This window comes from Sitophilus oryzae, unplaced genomic scaffold (genome assembly GCF_002938485.1).
Source record: "Sitophilus oryzae breed Bouriz unplaced genomic scaffold, Soryzae_2.0 scaffold_376_pilon_pilon, whole genome shotgun sequence".
Classification (NCBI taxonomy): Eukaryota; Metazoa; Arthropoda; class Insecta; order Coleoptera; family Curculionidae; genus Sitophilus; species Sitophilus oryzae.
The window spans coordinates 904,023-926,547 of record NW_022146947.1 but is presented as its reverse complement, the minus strand read 5'-3'; the positions used below and the strand labels follow the sequence as shown (position 1 = coordinate 926,547).

At 33.8% G+C, this 22,525-nt stretch overlaps 1 protein-coding gene across 2 annotated transcripts in view; it reads right to left on the bottom strand.

The window, feature by feature from the left end:
• LOC115885169 (serum response factor homolog) overlaps window positions 1–22,525 on the bottom strand; it is a 136,735-nt gene that overhangs the window by 75,357 nt on the left and 38,853 nt on the right. For both annotated transcript variants that reach the window (XM_030903977.1, XM_030903976.1), the window contains exon 2: window positions 18,571–18,822. In XM_030903977.1, coding sequence (XP_030759837.1) covers window positions 18,571–18,822 — 252 coding nt within the window. The remainder of the gene's footprint in view (window positions 1–18,570; window positions 18,823–22,525) is intronic.

Genomic DNA, 22,525 nt, shown 5'->3' with positions numbered 1-22,525 from the left:
AATTCAATTGTTAGTTCTAAAGTACCAAAAAATTCAAACAAATTTTTGGATCTATCCGAATGCAGTATTAACTGATCCCCAGATTTTAATCTCAATATATTAATAATAATTAAATAATTTCCTAATTATTTAATTTATTTAATTTGATAATTATTAAATTGAAATATACCACCCCTGAAAATATTTGCACTTATTTACACTCTGTATATGTTGTGTCAAAATAAATAAATTTATACAATTAGTCTTTCTATTGTTGATACCAACAAGAATTTGTGAATAATTTTTCATATAATAGATATGGAATTAATTTTTGAAACAAAAGGTTAGTTTTCCATTCTGTATAGAGCGGGATTACGTTTTAGTTATGTTAAAAACCAACTAATCAACAGTTAAAACAATAAATATACCACATATATCACAATATAAAAGTTTGTTTTATTTATCCAATACTTAAAATACCAGCAAAAATAAACAAATATACATAAACAAAAAAAGTACAATAAATTTTAAAAACCTATACAACTAAATACGAAAAAAGTACTACTGACATTACTATTTAATATTCATTTGTTTCTTTTGGTCAGATCTATCTAAACTAACAAGATAAAGTAAAATAAATAACAAAACATAAATATTGACATGATCTAAAGAAAAAAACTAACCTAAAATTAAATTTACAAACTAAAAACATAAATACAGAAGAGCTTTTTAAAGGTACACACTGTGTCTATTTTTTTACACTCCAGAAGTCTCCTATAAGTTAAAAATTTATGTAATATAAAGGGCTCTAAGAAGTACATGGAAGTACCGAAGTACATGGAAGTACCGAAGTACATACATATGCATAATCTGTCTAGGCTCCGTCTACACGTAACACTATACCTTTCAGGTAACACGTTATGTGTAGACCAAGCTTAACCGAGTATTCGAATTGTGTTAAAATTTATTAGAGCCCTGTATATAATAATAAGTACACAATACATAAATAATATAAAATAAAGTATACCTACCTAATTCAAATATATAGGTACTTTTTTCTTCCAAAAGTACCATATAAATAATATACAAAATCAAAATTAAAAAAAAACATAACATAACCACTTTGAACATAGACTTACTTAAATCTAATCAAGACTAGATCATTCGTTGTGAAACAAAAGAGATACCACACGATCGAAAAAAAAAACGGCGTCAAAGAAAGCTGGGGAATGACAATCGATAATAATTTTGGCAAGATTACTCTCTATTTTTTAACCACGCTTATTGCCAGTTGGCCTTAATGGTTGTAATTTATTTTTATATTGATTAAATTATGTAGTTTTATGTCAATGGTTTAGTAACTGACGTCTAGAGATTGACCTCGGCAAAATTATCGTCGATTGTCATCCGCCAGCTGTCTGTGACGCCGTTTTTTTCGATCATACGGAATAAAAGTACTAAAAAACATTTGTATTTATATAAATAAGTACAGTACGACACCATATATACCTTATATTATTATGCGAATATATTATATATAGGAAAAAATGGCACTGTTCAAAATGGCGACCGTCCTGATGCGGTCCTGTAGCGAACGAGATTAATTTTTACGTTTATTTAGAACAAATACTTGTGCACCTCAAAAAAAAACGTATTTTTTGTCAGCTCTGTATAATAGAAATATCATTATGTACACTTACCTTAAAACTATATGTATAATGTTTTGTTACAGGCTAAACTGTTTTCGTTATTTTGGACAACGAAATGAAGTACTTGACTAATTTCCGCCATTTTAATTTCAAGGTGTGTGTTTATATTTTATAAGTTGTGGTCGTTTTCATAAGTATTTTACTAACTTTTTTTTCGTAATTTTTATTGGGCGTTCAATGACAAAATAATATAAATCCACTCAAAAAAAACATTTAAAAAATACAACATTGCACTTAAGATTTTAATAAAAAATGTTGTATTAACTAAGTTAAGCAGTGTTTTCTACAATTGGGGGGTTTATTACAATTTTTTATTTTTTTTTATGTAATATAAACTAATTTGTTATACAGGGTGCTACAAATTCGAGGTACGAGCATTGGTATCTCGGTAACCGTAATAGACACGAACATGGTTAAATTGGGGCAAATTTGCGCTTTGGGATGTTCACCAAGATGCCATCAAAAAAGTTTTAAAAATTTCAAGGATTGCTGAGTTTTTTGGAAAAACCGATTTTTTTGAAAATGACTTTTATTTTTTCCAGTCGTTACTTTTAAGAAAATCAAAAAACTAATTGCTCATTCTCATAGAAAACGGAGCCGGATTTGAAATTAGTTTAAATAAATTGTGTTCAAATGTCCGAAACAAAAAAAAATCATATATATCAGGCATATCATTGTACTCAGGAGATCGAGTTCTTTCAAAACCGGAAATAAAAAAAAAGCAGGTCCGTATTTAAAAAAAATAAGTTGGCCTCTGTATCTCACAAATTATCAGCTAATTTGAAAATCTAAAAATAGTATCAGATAGCTCTTATAAAGTGGCTATGAGAATGTGGAATTAGTTTTTTGATTTTCTAAAAAGTAACGACAGGAAAAAATAAAATTCATTTTCAAAAAAATCCGTTATTTTTAAACTCAGTAATCCTTGAAATTATTAAAACTTTTTTGATGGCATCTTGGTGAACATCCCAAAGCGGCAACTTTGCCCCAATTTAACCATGTTCGTATCTATTACATTTACCGAGATACCAATGCTCGTACCTGAAATTTGTAACACCCTGTATAGCATTCTTTTATTTTTTTAGACAGATACTCATACTGTTGACAAATGAAAATATTCTAGAAAGAAAAATAACAAATATCTCAATTCGTTTAAACAGGAATCTAAATTTGTATTGCAATAATAGGCATTAATTTAATGATACAGGGTGGTCCGAATTGCAATCGGGAAACTTCGGCAACCTATAAAAATAAGTAAAAAAAAATTCTGTAAATAATATGTTGCAAAATGCTTCGTTTCGGAGTTACAGGGTGCCTAAGTTTCATTTTTATTTCGATTTTTTATTATCTTTCTGGGTAGCTTCTTTACATGAGAAATTTGTCTTATATGTGGGGGCGCCTTTCAAAAATTATTTGAAAAAAAAAGAATTAAAAATGAAACTTCCACATCCTGTATCTCTGAAACGAAGCATTTTAGGACACAAATTTATACCAACTTTTTTGTTTATCTTCTTCTGCAGAATACATTGCCGAAGTTTCCGAAAACATTTCGGATCACCCTGTATGTCAGAGACATTCTACTGTATTTGAATTAATGAAATCAAATTTATATTAATATAATCCAAAATCACTGATCCGAATCGAAATCGATTAGTGAACACATGTCATATAGCGTCACTCAAAAAATAAGGAAATTATTTTTTTTCTACCACAGCTTATCATGTTACCTAGGTATCTATCTATCTATATAATCTTTAAGCGCATCTAATCTTATTTTTAAAACGCTTTCTATGTCGTATTTGACATGTAGGCTCTCTACACTTGCCCGCTTTTTTATGTGACATAAAATTGTAGTAAAAAAATATCCTAAATTTTATTCATTAATGATTTGAAAAGGACAATATACATACACATAGAGAAATCAATAAAAGTTGGCATCAAAACTATTACTCTCTCTAAATCAAATTTCTATTCCATCAATATATCTCCCCAGATAATTTTATAAGTTGTTATAGGTTTAAAAAATTCAAGAATTGCTGAGTTTTTTGGAAATTTCAAAATTTGCGAGATATGTCAATTTGGCCTTTCATTAGCTTTTTTCGTTTTCCTGTTATTACCGATTCTGACACAAATTCACAACCGTCCTAGAACTCTGCAGCGCATGCGCAAATGAAATAATGTCTTCATATTTCCTTCTGCGCATACGCATCACAGTTCTAGGACGGTTCAGAATCGGTAATAACAGGAAAACGAAAAAAGCTATTATCTTCCGTCGAGAGAAATGGTGGTTAGAAATCCAAAGTTGATTGTTTTATAAGCTAAATATTCGGCTTTCTCTATGGATACAACTGACTAACGCAATCTGTTGCCAGGATATTCTATTAATTTTAATTATCTTTTTTAAACACTGTGAATGATCGTAAAGTATAAAGTGTAATTGAAACCACTAATTGCGAGGCTCTGAATGAAGCTTAAAGCTGTTGCTATGATATTCTATTAATTTTAATTGTTTTTTTTAGACATTATGTATGATAGTAAATTTTTAAGTATATAATATCATTGAAACCACTAATTTTAACTAAATGAGACTTTAGTATTAAAATAGCAATCGTACATTCGAGATTTTAATGTCTCCTGAACTTATATTAATGAGCAATATAATCTATATCGGACAGAATACTAATTAACAACAGTAATTACACTAATAATTATTATGAAATATATGTAAATAGAATTGGCCGTAAAAACAATCAAAAACAACATAAATAGACGGTAGACTGTTGAGATAAGGTTGAGCATTTTTCGAAGCCCACTGCTAGATGGCGTGGGTAGCATGGGCTCGTGGGACTCGCGTATGACTTCATTTGTCATTTTTAATGACCGTATACGGAGATGGCGGCTCGCGTAGACACAGCCGACTACAACGGAAAAGGAAAAACGACTGAACATGGCAAAACGGGAGCTTTCCACATAGCATTTTGTTTGAACCCGCGATATAACGTCACTTATTATGGGCCGGTGACATTTATGGTTCAATACTTTCTTTATTAATAACCGTTTTGTAATATTCTCTGTTGTTTTCGTCTTGGATTTATGTAATTCTATTGCTGTAAATGATTCTTTTTCGAAATTTATTCCCTAGAGAGTCTTTTTAAACGAAATGGAGTTAACTGTTATGGATTAGTGACATTTATCGATTAATTCTTTCTATATTAATGTCCGTATTCATAAACCAATAGAGAAATACGTCTAAACCGAGCACAATATAAAGAAAAAAACTTCTATTTTAGTGTCTCTGGTAGCAAAATGAAATACTAATTCACCAATATACAAAAACATTTTATTACAAAATATAGTGATAAATGAGGTCTAAATTATATGAAAAAGCATTTTCTTCGAAAACTTGAAGAGATCGGTGAAAATGGTATACTACAGTTTGATAAACAATTAAATTGTGCATCTAATTCACGTAAAATATACAGGGTGTTCCATTTAAATTAAACAAGTTATTGCCGTTTAAAGCTAGTAACTATTTTTAAATATAAATTTTTGGACACTCTGTATAAGGTAGTATAATTTTTATTATTGCAACACAATATCTGATCAATAAATAATCTTCAGTAAATATTTAGTATTAAAAACTTTGATACCCTTGGAGAAATGAAGCTTTATATTTTTTACTGCAATTTCACAAAATTGAAAATATTTCAAAAACGGTAAGGTTTAAGTGTGATAAACCTTAATTAAATTTACCTTTATTTCAATCATAGAATCTAAAAATATAATATAATAATAATATACGGGGTGCTTCATTTTAAAAAATACAACTATAATATTTTTTACTTATTTAGGACACTCTGTATTTTGTAAAATTATTTTTAAATTGTAGTCCTTCAACGAACCCAAAATTTACAATTTGTAAAAATAAAATCGTTTAGCTAGGTACAATACTCCGTATGTCGTATGTAGTGAACAACCCTGTATATTAGTTTGTAAAAATAGATTTGTTTTGTTGAATCAGGAAAAATTTCGACAGATGATATTAAAAAAATGACACAAAATACAATTTGAGTCATTTTTGTATATGTATGAATTAAAATGCGAGTTAAAATGAGAGGAGACAACGACAAAGTAACCCCTTATCGTTTTTTTTTCAAGTTTTCTTTTTAAAATATCACCCTGTAAAAAAATAGCAAACCCAAAAACGACAACAACATAAGAAAACACACACCTTTGATATCAAAAAGTTCTAATACTCTAATATCTACCACGATGCTGAACTTTTAATATTAAATCTGCATTAGTCAGATTCATCTCAGTCTTGTTAGATCGAAACTATTTAGACCCTTATGAGGAAAAATCAATCTACGCAAATCCGCTAAAGAAAATATACAAATAGATCGGGAAATCGCTTTTCATTGGCTTGGAATGGCCTCAGCTCCTTAAAAGCAGGCCGGAATGCTTGCATTGTAACAAAATACGAGCCGAATATCTTTTATTTAATGAATAGTAAATAAAATTAATTTTAAACAAAAATATATAAATATTCAACAAGATATACCTGAAGATTACGGTTAATGATTTCTTTGATTAATTTATATTAAATCATAGATACTGTAGAGCTATATTCAATTCAAAGTCAACTCATCGGGACAAACAAATTAAGAGTCCCACTATTTCCAATTAACTTTGTGTGATTTCTACAGCCGCTGGGACATAAAGAGAAGACATGTGGCTATCTATTTCAAAAATTGTTTGAATTGTTTGAATGTCATATAATATCGTCCGTATATAGCTGTCATGGAATTGAGAGATTAAAAAACAATCATAAATCAATTTTTTCAAGTTTGACAGGCAGTTTTTTTTCCTCCAAAAATTTTAATTATAGATTTTTAGTTAGGTATAGAGTGTTTGATATCAAAATTCATAAAATTTTACAGGGTATTTAAGTATGTAATAAAAAATTGGGGTACCATATAAAATAAGAACGTTGCTGTCAACTTTCGGTATTTCCGGAAGTGCCGCCGTATTTAGAATATTTTTAATCGATAGATCTCGTTGTGAAACAGTGATGTCCAAAAAATCTCCGATCTAGATATTGTAGTTCTCTTGAAACTTCTAATGCACGCTCAGCCTGGGACACCCTGTATACCGTAACTTTTTATTGCTGAAATCTTTTTCTTTCTTTAGCTGTCCTGAAATTTATTTTTTAATATCAAGAGTCCTGTAAGTGATTACGATTTAAATTAATATTTTTTTCGTTCCATTAGCAAACCCCGCCCCGACTTCCGGTGGCTGACCGCTGACCATCAAACGACGACAGGAAGTAATGTCAATGAGCCTGAGCACGGCCAGCCACGGCACGAATCCGATACAGATCGGAATAAGCAATCGGCCTAACTGTACATTTGCATCGGATTTAGGACCTAGGCCCATAAATATAAACCACCCGGTACAATGCCGCCGGCCACACGATCTACAACGTGACGATGCGTAATGACGCCATTTTAATAAGGACTATCGGTGATAAGAATGCCGAAGAGGTGCTAAAAACGTCAGTGATTTGCATTTATACGTCGATAAGATTTGAATCATTTTTTTGTGGAGTTGTGATTTAAATTTTTGATGTTGTACAGGGCGGGTTAAATTGGATGCTTTTAAAGGGAAACACCCTTTTCTAGAGGAGATAGACGGAAACTAATATCGGTGATCAAAAACGTGACGATGAAAACCGCACATCAATATCTGTTACCGTTTCGGAGATACGGGGTGTTTTTCAAAAATGTGCATTTTTAACAAATCGCTGTCATTTTTTATGATATGGCAAATTTTGTATTTTTATGAAAGATTTTTACTTTTTTAAATTAATAATTTAAGAGTTATCAACAGAAAATTTTATTTTTTATTTGGGACACGCCCTATATTTTTAGTTAACTAAAAAGAACTTAAAATTACTTTTTCAAAAATATAGCAGACTTGATATTTTGTTATCGTCCCCTTCGAAATACAGAGTTTTAAAAAGTTCGCCACTTTTAACTAGTAGGCTTTGGACCCCTTATTGATGATCTGCTCCTAATGGAACTCGAAAACATATTTGTCCAGCAAGACAAGGCACCGCCTCAGAACGCTGAAGTTATCAGCAAATTTTTGCAGCTAATTTCGAGAATAATTTAATACCTAACCAAGATCTCAGCCGTTGGCCGTCGAGGCGGCCGGACTTAGGGCCTATGGATTGTTATCTTCGCGGAAACATAAAGGTTCTTATTTTTAAATTGCCCGTATAATCTAGACAAGAATTAGAAGTAGTTAGTGGTTATGCGAGGGTATCTTTCACACCCCCCCACTCCCCCACTGAGTTAATGAATTTCGCGAGAGATGTTCAAAAACGGTCCCGACTGTCCATAACAGAAGACGGTCCACATGTCGAATACCTGTTTGTATTCAAAATCTCATCTCTTGATTTTTTGCTATTTATTTTTATTGTGATTAGATATAGTTTAAATGTGTTGATATTGTTAAATATATTTTAAGTTGTTATAAAATTCTGCATCTCTCATTGCAAATATTATTTTCATTTTAATTGCTGCTCACAGCTAGATTTTTTTTGCATTACAGCCGACGCCGTTCAAAACCTACTTATTCAAAGTAGGCGAATTTTTATAGGTATAGGGAAAAATGTGAAAACTTAATTTATAACTATTAACTTATTTCGTTAGATTTCTCCATAACTTCTTTCCGAATCATATTTTCAGTACTTGTGTTCCGAGGCATGTGTTCAGAGGCAATCTACACTTACTTTGATTAATTCCTTCAAGATGATCATTAAAAGTGGTAAATTTAATCAGCCATGAGCATTAATTATTAATCTTTTGACTTAATGAGTAATTGTAATATAACCTGCTATTTTCAAAGAAATGCCGAATGTTTCAACCGCTTTGGAATACTAGATGGCTTATATTTGGAAATCGTTATTAATAGACAAGTGGCGGGATGCCGCGTGACCAAAAATAGACAAAATCTACCACGGCGTTTGTGTCGAAACTGGATCGCCTACGAAGGTACGACGCGCTTCGTACGACCTAGCCCCGAGCTAAAACACTTATAAATATTCAACAAATTCAAATCAGTCAGGAAAACGCCTATAAAACAATCTTATTTGTTTATGTTGCCGTTTAGAAATTCTGATTAATACAAGCTCAATATTATGAATAAACTTTTCTCGAAACCATTTATCACTTTATCAATTATAATCTGAAACTTGAAAAATAAAAAAATATTAATAGTTTAGATACAAATTAAAAAAATATATTAAATTTATGATTATCAGCAAACTAAATATTGAAAATATCAGGATACAAGTAGAAGATCAAAATATAGAAAGGGTAAGAAGATTTAAGTACTTGCGGTGCTGGCTGAATGATAAATGGGATCCTGATGAAGAAATCAAACAAAGAATTGAAATAGCCAGTAACACTTTTTTCAAAATGAAAACTCTACTCTGCAACCGAGACCTGAATCTATCTGACTACTCGATGGCGAGCTACCAAATGCTAACTACTGTCTACATTGTTATACGGAGACGAGGAATGGACGTTGAAGGCACGGACCATGTCACGCTTGGATTCGTTTGAGATGTGGTTGTACCGGCGAATGTTGAAAATATCCTGGATCGAACGAATAACAAATCTTGAAGTATTAGAAAGAATGAATAAGGACCAAGAACTCTATTGACTACAATAAAACGACGGAAAGCAGCATATTTTGGTCATATTTTTAGGAATAACAAATACAGTTTCCTACAGCTGATCGTTGAGGGAAAGATTGAAGGACAACGAGGCATCGGGCGTAAACGGATCTCCTGGCTGCGGAATTTGCGCCAGTGATTTAATATAGGAGAGACCAGTGCAATTATCCGTTTGGCTCAAGACAGGGAGGACCTCCAATTGATGGTCGCCAACTTCCGATGAGGAGAAGGCACATGTAGAAGAAGAAGATACAAATATTATTTCAGGATACCAATAAATATACATCCACTGATGTAGTTTTAATTGTTTGAATACACTAAGCAAATTCTTTTACACGCACTAAGAAGTCATATTCAACGTGAGCGTAGCATGGGTTGGTCTGAGTACCAGGGCACGAGGGTCACCAGGGTAACCTAACCTAACCTAATAGGCGGAACAAGGCTCATCAATGACATATATAGGATCAGAATTTTCTATCACGTTGGAAAAACCGTCACAAGGATGACCACAAAACAGTGCGAGGCCTGACCTGATAAGACCGAAACAGTTAAAGCTGTAATGGGTCTATTTTAACAGGACATTATAAGATTAATAGACATCTAAAGCTGGTAAGATTGACGAACGTAGCCAAGTGCAGGTTCTCTCAATCTGAAGAAGAAACCACAGAACACATTTTTGTCAGTGCAACAGCTTGGCAAATTTTCAATTCTTTATACTAGGCTATATGGAGGGTTCAGTTCCTAGTTGCTAGACTTTTTGAAAAGGACAGGACTAAAGAATGTACTTAAGGATCAGAAGAGGACCACAATAGATCTGAAAAGGTCGCAGTAGCCACCTTTTTTTTTAGAATTTAGAATGAGTGGGAGGGGGGTTAATCACTTCGACCTTACAGATCCATTGTGTCCCCCTTTCTTGAATCATAACTCATCATACAGTCCCAGGGCTTTGACAAAAGCCAGTATCTGGGACGGTTTTATAGAGGGTAGTTCTCCATCTCCAATATCAGTCGTACCAAAATTCATGGCACGAATGGTTGTCGTCTCGGCGCACTCAGTGATGAGGTGTACTGGTGTTTCACCATCTTCCCCACAGAATCTGCATTCGCCGTTTCTTCTTAGTTTCAATCTACTGAGGTGTTCATTGAGGAGACAGTGTCCTGTTAAAAACCCCGTGACAATCCGAAGATTGTTCTTACTCAGACCCAGGAAGATCTGTGATTTTTCTTGATCATAAGCCCTCAGAAACTTCTTCGAGTAGTAGCCACCTTGAAGAATGTAATCTACTCTAATGTAAGACCAAGATTCCCTTGGTCTTGATCTTGCAGACTAGTAAATAGTCTTAGTCCTTGATCTTGCACAGTACAAACTTGGTATTGGTCTTGCTGCAAGAGTCTTGCAAGTTGAATAAATTTAATCTAATCTAGAAGTCCTCAATTCTAACCAATAATTCTTCTATTTGACACGTTTCAATCTCTTGTAATGATACCACTATTAAATGATCAAAAAACAATCAATTATCTGAATAATTCAACACAATGGTGCATTTTTTAGCCGTTTATTTCACGGTTGGACGCAGATATCGGCGTGAAAAATCACGAAAAATATTAAGGCGCCACCACACCGATAAAACATCGACGTCAGCGGCAGCAGCTGCATCCGCGGACGTATTGACACAGTGCCGGCGCATCATCACCACCGTGGAAAAATTAGCCATGTATGTAGCAGTGGCGATAAGTCAGTCGGGACAGTCGGTCGCAGTAGCCCTCCATAAAGGGAAAACCCGTCCGTCGCTCCCGAAAAGGACTAATTGATTCGCGATGTCACTTTTTCAATTTAAAATCGAAAACGAAGAGCCCAAGTTTCTTTTACCGATCCGGCGTTTCGTTTGTATTTCATTATTCCACTTCCTTCACGTATACAGAGCGTAGAAAATTCGTGGCATATTGTTCCATGTTTTAGGGATGAACAATATTAAAAAAGTCGTTACTAGGGCACACCCAAAACTACTTTTTGTGGGCTATGGAATCGTCAATCTAAAGTTCTCATTTGATATTGTATAACCGGTCCCATCTCCCTTTACAGTAAGCAGACGAGAAATAAAAACAATATGTAAGTCTCTTAAAAATGGTAAATCGCCTGGCCCCGGAGATATCCCACCCGACTTGATTAAGGCAGGAATAGAGAAACTCTATGAACATCTTAGAAAATTATTTCAAAATTGCTTAAATGGCGCTAAAATAGCCTGCGAATGAAAAACATAATAACAATAATCTCAACAATTCATAAAAACGGTAGTAGAGACAAATGTGAAAATTACAGAGGAATTGCTGTTACTGGAACCATTAGTATACATAAAGATATCGAAGCAGAAGAGCAAGCTGGATTTAGGGCCGGTATATCTACCATTGACCACCTCTATTCTGTTTCACAACTCATAGAAAAGAAAGCTGCTGTGAATAAGGAAGTTTATTTGCTATTCGTAGACCTTAAAAAGGCATACGACAGCGTACCTCTCAAGAAGCTCTGGTTAGCTTTAAAGAGAACCAACATCAAAAATGGGTTAATCAAGGTCGTAAAAGAAATGTACGAGAACAATATCACAAAAGTAAAGGTGGGACAAAGAACATCAGATGGATTTGTTGCTTCTAAAGGACTAAAACAGGGATGTTACCTCTCTCAAACCTTATTTAAAATTTATCTTGAACAGGGACTGAAAGAATGGAAAAGAAAATGCAACTGTATGGGAATCCCGCTTAATGACAACACCACTCTTTTCACGCTGTGTTTCGCTGACGATCAAGTTGTAATTGCTCAAGATCACGATGACCTAAGATATATGACAGAAAAACTAATCGAAGAATATACGAAATGGGGCCTAGAAATAAATATTAACAAAAAAAAACCGAGAAACACCAGAAGATATAATTTTAAAATGTGTTGGCCAACCACTGTTTTGTGGTCGTTCTTGCGACTGCTTTCGCAGCGCCGTAGAAGGGTTATAGTTTAACTAATACCTTTTAAAGGAAATTATCCTCCCCTATAATTTTTATCTGTCTACCGCCAGCGGTAATAAATTCTAATTCAAATTTTTAGCCCTAACTTCACCCTCTTAGGGGATAAATTGCCAAAAATTGCTTCTCAGTGTTCTATTATGTCACTTAAGAATCTTTTGTGCAAAATTTCATATTTCTAGAGCAGATCGCAAGGAATGTTCACAACAAACTCTCAAACAGTGATGTCTTCTTTATTGGCAACATCGTACGTAGTTAACTTATTTATGCAAATACAAACGACAGACTCTCACACAATCTTGTTAAGACGCTAGATCAAGCCGAGGCTCGTTAAGCAGTACCGTACTATAATTCCCTCGGTCAATTAATTCAGATTTACTTGTTTACATTTATTCTTCTTAATTATTGGCGGATTTTCTTTTATAACCAGATCGATATTGATTGCTGTAGCGGCACCATTAACCATCTACTTAGAGGAATTTGTCATTCGGCAAACTTCAGACTCTCGAACAACGATGACAAATGATTTTTGTCGGGACATTTCGAAAAATTAAAGTTTAAAATACGAGAAAAGATTTTTTTTTGTTTGTTTTTCGAATCTTACAATACTTAATGTCAATTTGTACGAAGATTTGCATTGGAAATTCAAGCGTTGTGCAGCTTATTAAATACAAGCCCACTCCATAATCATATTTATATATTTTTCAGGTTTTAATTAAAGAACATCAATATTTTTCTCACGCAAAATTTTTGACGCGTTCTTACTTTTATTTATCAGGTCTGGATTGAGAGGAAATGATCCAAATCGGGCAATCTTAAAATAAGAAATGGAATTAAGAAAGGATATGAAGACTATTTTTTCAGATAAAAAATGGTTCAGGCGCCATTGCCATTTACGGGGTGATCTCTATATAAGAATGCACACTGCAGATATCTCGTAAACCAGAAGGGATACAAAATCTAAGTCTAAATTAGAAAAAAGTTATAACTTGCTGAACCCTACGTCATGTTTCGCAATTTTTCTCCATTTTAAACATCTTTGGACACTATTGTGTATAGTATATTGTCTGCATTGCTCTAGAAAAGAGGATTTCTATGGGGAATTTGAAAATTTCCTTTCTTTTTTAGAATCTTTTCTAAAAGTATGAAACTTTGCACAGGATATTTTAAGTGACATAATTGCATACTAAATAGCAATTTTTGCCAATTCATCCCCAAAGAGAGTAGAGTTAAGGGTATGAGGAATGAAGTATGAAAGTTTGTTATACGAAAATTAACTACTATCACTAAAATATTTATGAAATAGAAGTGGAAATTACAGGTAAATTACGTATGTAACTGTAAATAAAAAAGCTTACAGTTGGGGGTTATAACCTTTGGTGTTACACTGCAAAATAAAACACTATATTACCACAATACACCAAAACACTTTTACTTTTACACTGGACGCGCGTTTCGCTAACCATGTTAGCATCATCAGCAGATGATAAAACTAACATCTTACTAGTTAAATCATCTGTTGGTAATGCTAACATGGTTAGCGAAACGCGCGTCCAGTCTAAAAGTAAAAGTGTTTTGGTGTATTGTGGTGATTTAGTGTTTTATTTTGTTTTTTAAAAAAGCTTATCATGAGAATGATGAGTGGGGCCCGGTGGCGTAGAGGTACAGCTCTCGTCTACGAATCCAAAGGTTGGGGGTTCGATGCCTACAGCCGGCAGTTCATCAGCTGACCATTTTTAATAAAATAAAAATAGTATAGGCACCTAGGTCGACTCACAACCTTAAATGAGTACTTGGGAGCAATCCTGAGGTAATAATAGGCGGTTGAAGCGTAGTGCTAGCCAGAACGGCTCTACGAGTAGTATGGCAAGCTGTACATTGTAAATATGGGACAATAGGTACCCCTTAACCAACATTTCAAGAGTATTCAAAAACAGGAAGCATATCAATGTAATAACATTTAATATTGGACCCATTTCCAAAATATAAACCTGTTGGAAGTCAGAGACAATTAATTGAAATTTGATGTGTCCTTAAGACCGAAATCATCAAAGCGAAAAATCAACAGAAACGAATCTAATAACATCCTCGGTGGTCTTAGGCCGGTGACTTTGGGCCTTATCTTGTAGAATATCTCGGAGTATAAGATAGATAGAAAAAAAAACGTATTAAACCTTGATTAATATCTTTCCTGGTGGAAAATTATCGACTGGTTTTTCCTCTCCTCGTCCATTCCGATTGATTTTTATTACACGAAAACCGATTAAAATTAACCGTCTAATTAACGCTTCGGCCGCTCAGATGTCGCTGCCGTTAGCGTATAATCGAGCGGCGTTTGATCCGACGCGCCGTAGTAGAAAAAAAAAAGACTAGCTCTATCTCCGGTTCTATCTTACAGTACAGACGCCGCTTTAGTAAAGCCCGCTTTACACGTCTATATACGCTCGACAGATAGTCATACACTGATTGGACAAAATTTACAATGTAGATTAAGGCGGATTCACACCTTTCGATCTCACCGAAGCGATCTGATTCATAGTTGGTTCATGCTTTGAGTGTTAGTCCTATGGTTTCTGCTGGAGAATTGTCGACAAATTTGTCTTTAGTCGAGACAAGAAGAAACTAATCAAGGCCTCGAGAACTCAAGAAATCCATTCAGTGCTCTCCAGGTAACGAAAGGAAAACATGCATATAACACGTAAAAACCGCATATTATCGATGATGTTGTTAATGTACTTGTGTTTTTGAAATCCTTATTTTATAAGGAAGAAGCTTTGAATTGAAATTCTGATTCTTTGTTCATAATATTGCGGGTTACTTTATTGAGTTACTGATTTTTTAAATGCACTTGTGTAACAGTTTCACACACAGAAACTGGCGTGGAATAACCAATAACCAAAATTTAACGTAGAATAAATTAAAATCACTATCTAATTTAAAACGGCCGCCTATGTTAAAAGTTAAATAAAGCATTTTTTACCTTGTTTTCGAGTATATTATATTTGTAGAAAGCACATACTAAGAAAAATAGAATAGAAAAATAATATACGATGTATCCCATTCAAAAAAAAAAACATAAATACTTGTCATATTTCAAGAATGACAGCTCCAGGCGAAAGATTAGTTACGCCACTGAATTATACAGGGTGATCCGAACTGTATTCCGGAAACTTCGGCAACATATTCTGCAGATAAAAATAAGTAAAAAAGTTCGTGTAAATGTATGTCCTAAAATGCTGAATTTCGGAAATACAGGGTGAAGAAATTTCATTTTTATTTCGTTTTTTTCCAAATAATTTATGAAGTAACGTCAATATTTGGATGAAAATTGGTGTCTGGGAGTTTTTTGGCATGAGAAAATTTTTTTTGGCAATATTCTACACCCTGTATCTCCAAAACTAAGCATGTTAGAACATTTATACGAACTTTTTTATTTATTTTTATCTGCAGAATATGAGCCGAAGTTTCCGGAATACAGTTTGGAGCACCCTCTATATGAAAAACTCTAAGGAACTCAGTTTTCACCTTTTCGATAAGTTATAAATATCATTGAGATATACGAGGGGAGTCGAAAAATGCAACTTAATTTCAAATTCGTTCAATATTTCAGAAACTACGAGGACTATGACAAATCTGTGTATAGCATCTTTAGTTTCATAAAAAAGTAGCAGAGTAATGGAGAAAACTGCATCTTTGAAAACGAGAAACCCTGTAAAACACACGAAAATGGGACACTGCAAAATGAAATTAGTATAATTAAGTGTAACTAAATAGTCATAAAAACATAAATTTTGTTTGAAGAGATCTCTTAAAAATTAGTTCCTGTTACTCTAAAATACAAGGCTGGTATCTATCAAACAGGGTTTGCCAAAAAATTGGCTACAAAGGAGAAAAGTCTTTACAGATTTTTAGCCGACTATTAGTCTAGACTATTAGGATCGGCAAAAAAAAGTTTTTTTAATTTCACTCAAAATGAGATATTTGGGTCATAAATGACCTAAATACAAAATATTTTCGTGGTGTCTGTCTGTCCGTCTGTAACACGATAACTCAAAAACCGCTGAACCGATTTGAACCAAATTTGGCACAAAAGTACTGTGGCACCCGAGAATCTGGCCGTTAGTTTTTGGTGGGGGTGGGGGGTTGGTAAGGGGGTATAGGAGGGGGTTAAAAATTTAAAAAAATCGTAACTCTAAAATTACAGTAGCTAGCGAAACGCGGTTTTCAAATTAAGATTAGGAATAATATTTGCAACAAAATTGGTAATAACATCAAAATCAGTCAAAGTCGCAGTTTTCGAGATATTAACATATTTTATATGGGCGGCTATACGTGCCTCCCGGCGCCAATTTTTTAAAAGAAGTTTGTCTGGAATTACTTCAGCATGCCCAACAATAAAAATAAATGAAAATTGTGTCGCAACAAATGTTATAGGGACAAAATATGTAAAAAGTGGAGTTGAAAAATATTTCCATTTATTGCGAGCTAATCTAAACACCCTGTATAAATTCTTGCGGCTAAAAAAGGCGTCACCCTGTATATGATGAGGTATAGAACGAGAGAAAGTATAATATAATACTACTAGTACTAAGGATAAGAACGAAAGAGAGATTTAAAAAAGAAACAACACGAATGGCTATGAAACCAAAAAAAAAAAAGAAAAAGAACGCGGCCTTTGGCAAACAATAGGCTGAGGCGCCGCCTGTCGGCCGTCTCGGGCATCATCGTTAATATCGGTCCGAATGATTATGTCAGACGTTTTGACAGGTCCCGGTAGTCACGTGACGGATGGGGCGGATAAGGCGGTAGTCGTTTGTTTCCCCGAAGCGAACGGAAAGGAAAAACCGTAAAGCTTCACACTCGCACAGATCGCAGGAATCCGTTGACGATTCATATACCGGGGCGAATCAAAAAATATAAAGGCGGAATTAACAATCGGTTCCAATCATAACTGTACAGGGTGTCCCATTTTGGTTGAAATCATACGGTATCTCCGTTATTAGTGAAGATAGAAGGGTGTGGTTTGCCTGTCCCACTCTGTTTTACAAATCAGGAAAAATTTCGACCCTACCAATCCATTTATTTCAGTAAAAAAAAGTTTCCAATATTTTTTAAGTCAACTATCGATATGTTTATACAGGGTGTCCCAGAAATAAGTGCAAGTACATTAAATTGGTAGTATAGTTCGACCACAAACTAAAAAAAATAAGCAAATGTAAGGTAAACCAGTAAAAATACTTTATTTATTCAAATAGAAATATCAATTATTTTGGTGTTTATTCGCCAAAAACAGGTGTGTAAAATAGAAAACAAAGAAGTTTTTTAAATTTTCTCAAAAAATAATTCAGATTGCATATGAATGTATTTAGTAGTGCTGTCAAGAATCGCAAAATTTTTCAATTTTATACATTTTTTGTAATATGTATTTATAAGTAATAAATTTTCACTAAAATTTTAAATATCTTAATTTCCGGCTTTGCATTCCAATTGTACCAACTTATTTCTAAAATAAAACACACAATACTTTGAAATTAAAATGACAGACACATCGATCATTGTCAAGGATTTTGTCGTCGGACAAACTTTCTATTTACATACATTTGTAGAAAAAATACTGCATTTTGTTTTTTCTTCAAGTATATCTCGTTAAATAGCACAAGTAAATATCTGTAAATATATTATTAAAATAAAAAAGTATATTCGGCTCATATTTATCAAAACCTTCCCAAAAACACGTCGTCCAACGCATTATCAAACCTCGTTCATTAAACCCTTATCAAAAAAAAAACATAGAAATACTAATAACTCTCTCATATCAGGCCCCAAACAAACAGGGACCCGTACGTATTTAAATAATAATAATAAAAATCTATACTCCTACAAACTATATCATACAAACCCTCTACCGGGGGGCGTGCGAATGCATATGCGAATGGGGATGCTGGCCCGGATGACCATAACCTTGATGCGGCGGGGGCAACGGACTGGGACAAGCCTGGCCGTACCCCCCGTGGTGCTGTGGCGAGCCCCCCAACCCCAGGTGGCTCTGCTCCAGGTGGGAGTAGTGCCCCTGGCCCGCGGCCAACGAGTGGGGGTGCGAGTGCGACCCGTAAACCATCTGCCTTACTTTAGAGTCCTCGTCGGAGATGTTGTAGGTGAGCTCGGTCTCCTCGAAGCCGGTGGCCGACATGCGCTGGTCCCCGCTGCCAGCCCCCGCCGGGGGATCGGGGGAATTCAGGCAGGTCTGGATCAGAGCCTTGCCCGCTTCGGAGGTGATCATGGGCTGGAGTTTGCGCGTGGCGAAGGTGTAGACGTGGCCGGTTTCGGAGGCGACCAGGAGCATCACTTGGGTACCAGTGAGGGTGGAGAGTTCGTAGGCCTGGAAGGGAAAAAGGGGGTGTAAAGTTTGAACTTAGTCGTATATATGTTTTTATTCAAACGTCACAAAAGTATTGATTTTTACTGATTGACTATATAAAAAAGTCATTTTGACGCCTAGGCATAAAAGTAAAGTACTTTTACGCCTAAGCACAAAAATAGAAAAATATATCGACGGTTGAAAGAAAATTGAGTTATCGAAATCAGCGAATTTTTCTGCGTCAATCTACTTAGTTTTTTTCCTAATAATCCTATGTTTTGGCGCATTAAACATTTTAAATTTTGAATAAATTATGAGAAACATAATGCCAAGCGACAGAGTTTCAAAATAAAACAGACAAACAGGTCTTCTGTAAAGTTACGAAAGTGGCGTATTAGCAGTTTCTCCTTTCAACCGTCGATATTATTGAACTGACATAAAGTATTAAATTCAACGAGCGTGACCATAGTCACCATAGTTCCTCTACCGGGTGCGTCTCAAAAGCTCACCCCCTATAACTTTTTTATTTTTTCAGATAAAAAAATGATATTTGGTATGTTAGTATACAACATAAATTAGGATTGATTAACGTATTCAATTGTTTTCTGTCACTTCCTGTTTCACCGGAAAAGACTACAACTTTTGATTTTTAAATGGCACCTTCGGTATTTTTTTACTTTATTCGATCGAAAATGACATTCTAAATAGAATGACGTATCATATGTCAACTTTTGACATATTCGCTCAATAACAAATTGTATTTTAAATTTCAATCTAAAGTGCCATGTCTGTGTTAAAAACACTAATGTTTAATTAAGGAGCCTTGGAAAAATAGATTTGATCGTCTAACGTTTTTAGTGTCTTGTCCTGGCCGGTTAAAAGATGTCCAAATCGTATTTTTGATCATATTTCAATTTTTTCAAATGGAACTTGGGTGGCTCATTAGCATATTTCAAAAAAGCATTTTTACGAATAGTTTGATACCACACACTCGGTATTTCGAGTCAAATTGTCGTTATGAACCGCATGTTGTCCGAAATGTCACAACCGCGAAAATATCAAAAGTTGACATGTGATATGTCATTCTATTTTTTTACTTTGTTTGTTAGTTTACCTTTGTCCACAAATTGAAAAATTTTTTGACAATAAAGGCATTTATTTATTTATTTATTTATTTATTCAGAGTGTCATCGAATAAAGTAAACAAATACCGAGGGTGCCATTTAAAAATCAAAAGTTGTAGTCATTTCCTGGAAAACCGGAAGTGACCGAAAACAATTGAATATGTCAATCAATCCTAATTTATGTCATATACTAATATACCAAATCTCGTTGTTTTATCTGAAAAAATAAAAAAGTTATAGGGGGTGAACCATTTTTGAGACGCACCCGATATATACATAACTTTTATAGTAAATGACAGCATCCATTGCTGTATTAATTAATATATTTTTAATATAATAATTTTTTATTTTCAGTAATTTGTCTTCTATTTTTTCATAATTCTTTTGGTTATGATACACTCAGATATACAGAGTGGTCCGAACTGTATTCCGGAAACTTCGGCAGCATATTCTCCAAATAAAAATATGTAAAAAAGTTCGTATAAATGTATGTCATAAAATGCTTAGTTTCGGAGATACAGGGTGTAGAAATTTCATTTTTACTTCGATTTTTTTCCAAATAATTCTGAAGTAACGTCAATATCTGATAGAAGGTAGAAGGCGCCTCCTACATATTTTTTAACTGGTTTGAAGACTAATAACTTTTCGTCCGTACCTGTATAAAACTACTGAGTAAAAAAATATACATTTACGACGTTTTTTTACGTAAAAAAAGGTCTCTTGGTAAAAATCGCTACGAGTAATGATTCTCGAGATATTTGGAACCCAAATTATCAATGCCTGTCATCATTGACATAAATTTCACATGTTGTATTTAGTCAATAGTTATTAGACTGAAATGATAAATTTTAAATGTTTTTTTGCAAAAGTTCAACAGAAACAAAAAAAAAGTTATATCATCACTTTTCCGCAGAAAAATGTATGGTTAATTTAAAAAAATAAAAATTTCCCACAATTATTATTTTTTATTATTATTTCAGTCAAAGAACAATCTACTCAACGTGTTTATTTTTGTCAATAATGACATTTATTGACTATTTCCATTCTAAATATCTTGAGAACGGTTGCTCATAGCGATTTTGATCAAGAGACATTTTTTACGTAAAAAGTCACGGAAATGTATATTTTTCCACTCAGTAGTTTTATACAGGTACGGACGAAAAGTTATTACTCTTCAAAACAGTTAAAACACACGGAGGTGGCGCCCCCTACAAATAGGTGTCATATTGACATAAAAATCAAATATCTCTTATCAAAAAACTCCCAGGCACCAATTTTCATCCAAATATTGACGTTACTGCAAAAATTGCTTGAAAAAAATCGAAATAAAAATGAAATTTCTACACCCTGTATCTCCAAAACTAAGCATTTTAGGACATACATTTATACGGACTTTTTTACTTATATTTATCTGAGACCACCCTGTATAATTACTTACAAGATATTTTAAATATTTTTATATTATTTGGATGTTTGAAATTGTTAAAAAATATTTGTGGGCGTTTGAAACAAAATAGCATGCTCTATTCAGAGTAAAAATGACTTTGTGCCTCGCCTGTAATGTCAAACGTAGAGCATCGCCACAAAAAGTATCATTTTTACTCCTAATAAAACAGTAGATACACTATTTTCTAGAAAAAATACTTCTAGAATTTTGAATCCGCCACTAAGCTACAAACATTATTAACAATCTATGGTATTTCATCCATACCGAATATCGATATAACAAGACATATTTACCATATGAAAAAAAAGCCTAAAGCCTCTCATTGTCAGCACTGAATAGACGAAAAATGTTCAATCCTTCCCCCCTCGCGGAAACAGGGGGGCGATAACAAAAAGTAATAATCATAATAGCAGAAGATAATAGAGCAGAACGAAAGCTACTGTCAGTCAGTGCCGAAAATATTCAATGGGGAGAATAATATGCCGTGACAATGACGTATAATTACGCTTCTAGCGTCAGGTATTTTTTCTTTACTCTATTGAAATGATAGCGATGCGTCACGACGGAAAAAAATTTGACGAGCAGCCTGAAGATGTATATAATTAGCAGTTGAAACGTTCGGCGTTAAGTGGACGTCGCTCTTTGAAGCGATTGAAATTGATCACGTGACCGCTAATCAGGCTCTTCATTTACACTAATAATATCGAGGTGTTTTATAATAGCCATCGCTGGAGGAATTACACTCTTAAAAATACTTAAAGAGCTCATTTTTTTTAATTCGTTTATCCTTTGCATCAATCTGTCTTTATCTAGTCTGGCAACATGTCCAGCTCATTGCTATTTCATCTTAGCCACTTCTTGGATTATACCAGTAACTCTCGTTTGTCTCTGGATATTTTCATTCCGAATTCTGTAGCTTAGTAAGACCCCAACATTCAAATTAGCTGATAATTTGTGAGATACATAGGCCAACTTTCGGAGATGTTTTTAAATACGGACTTGCATTTTTTATTTCAGGTTTTGAAAGAATTCGGTCTCCTGAGTACAATGATATGCCACACTTAATGTTTTTTTTGTTTCGGGCATTTAAACACAATTTATTTAAACTAATTTCAAGTTCGGCCCTTTTTTTAAATATTTAATATATTCATTG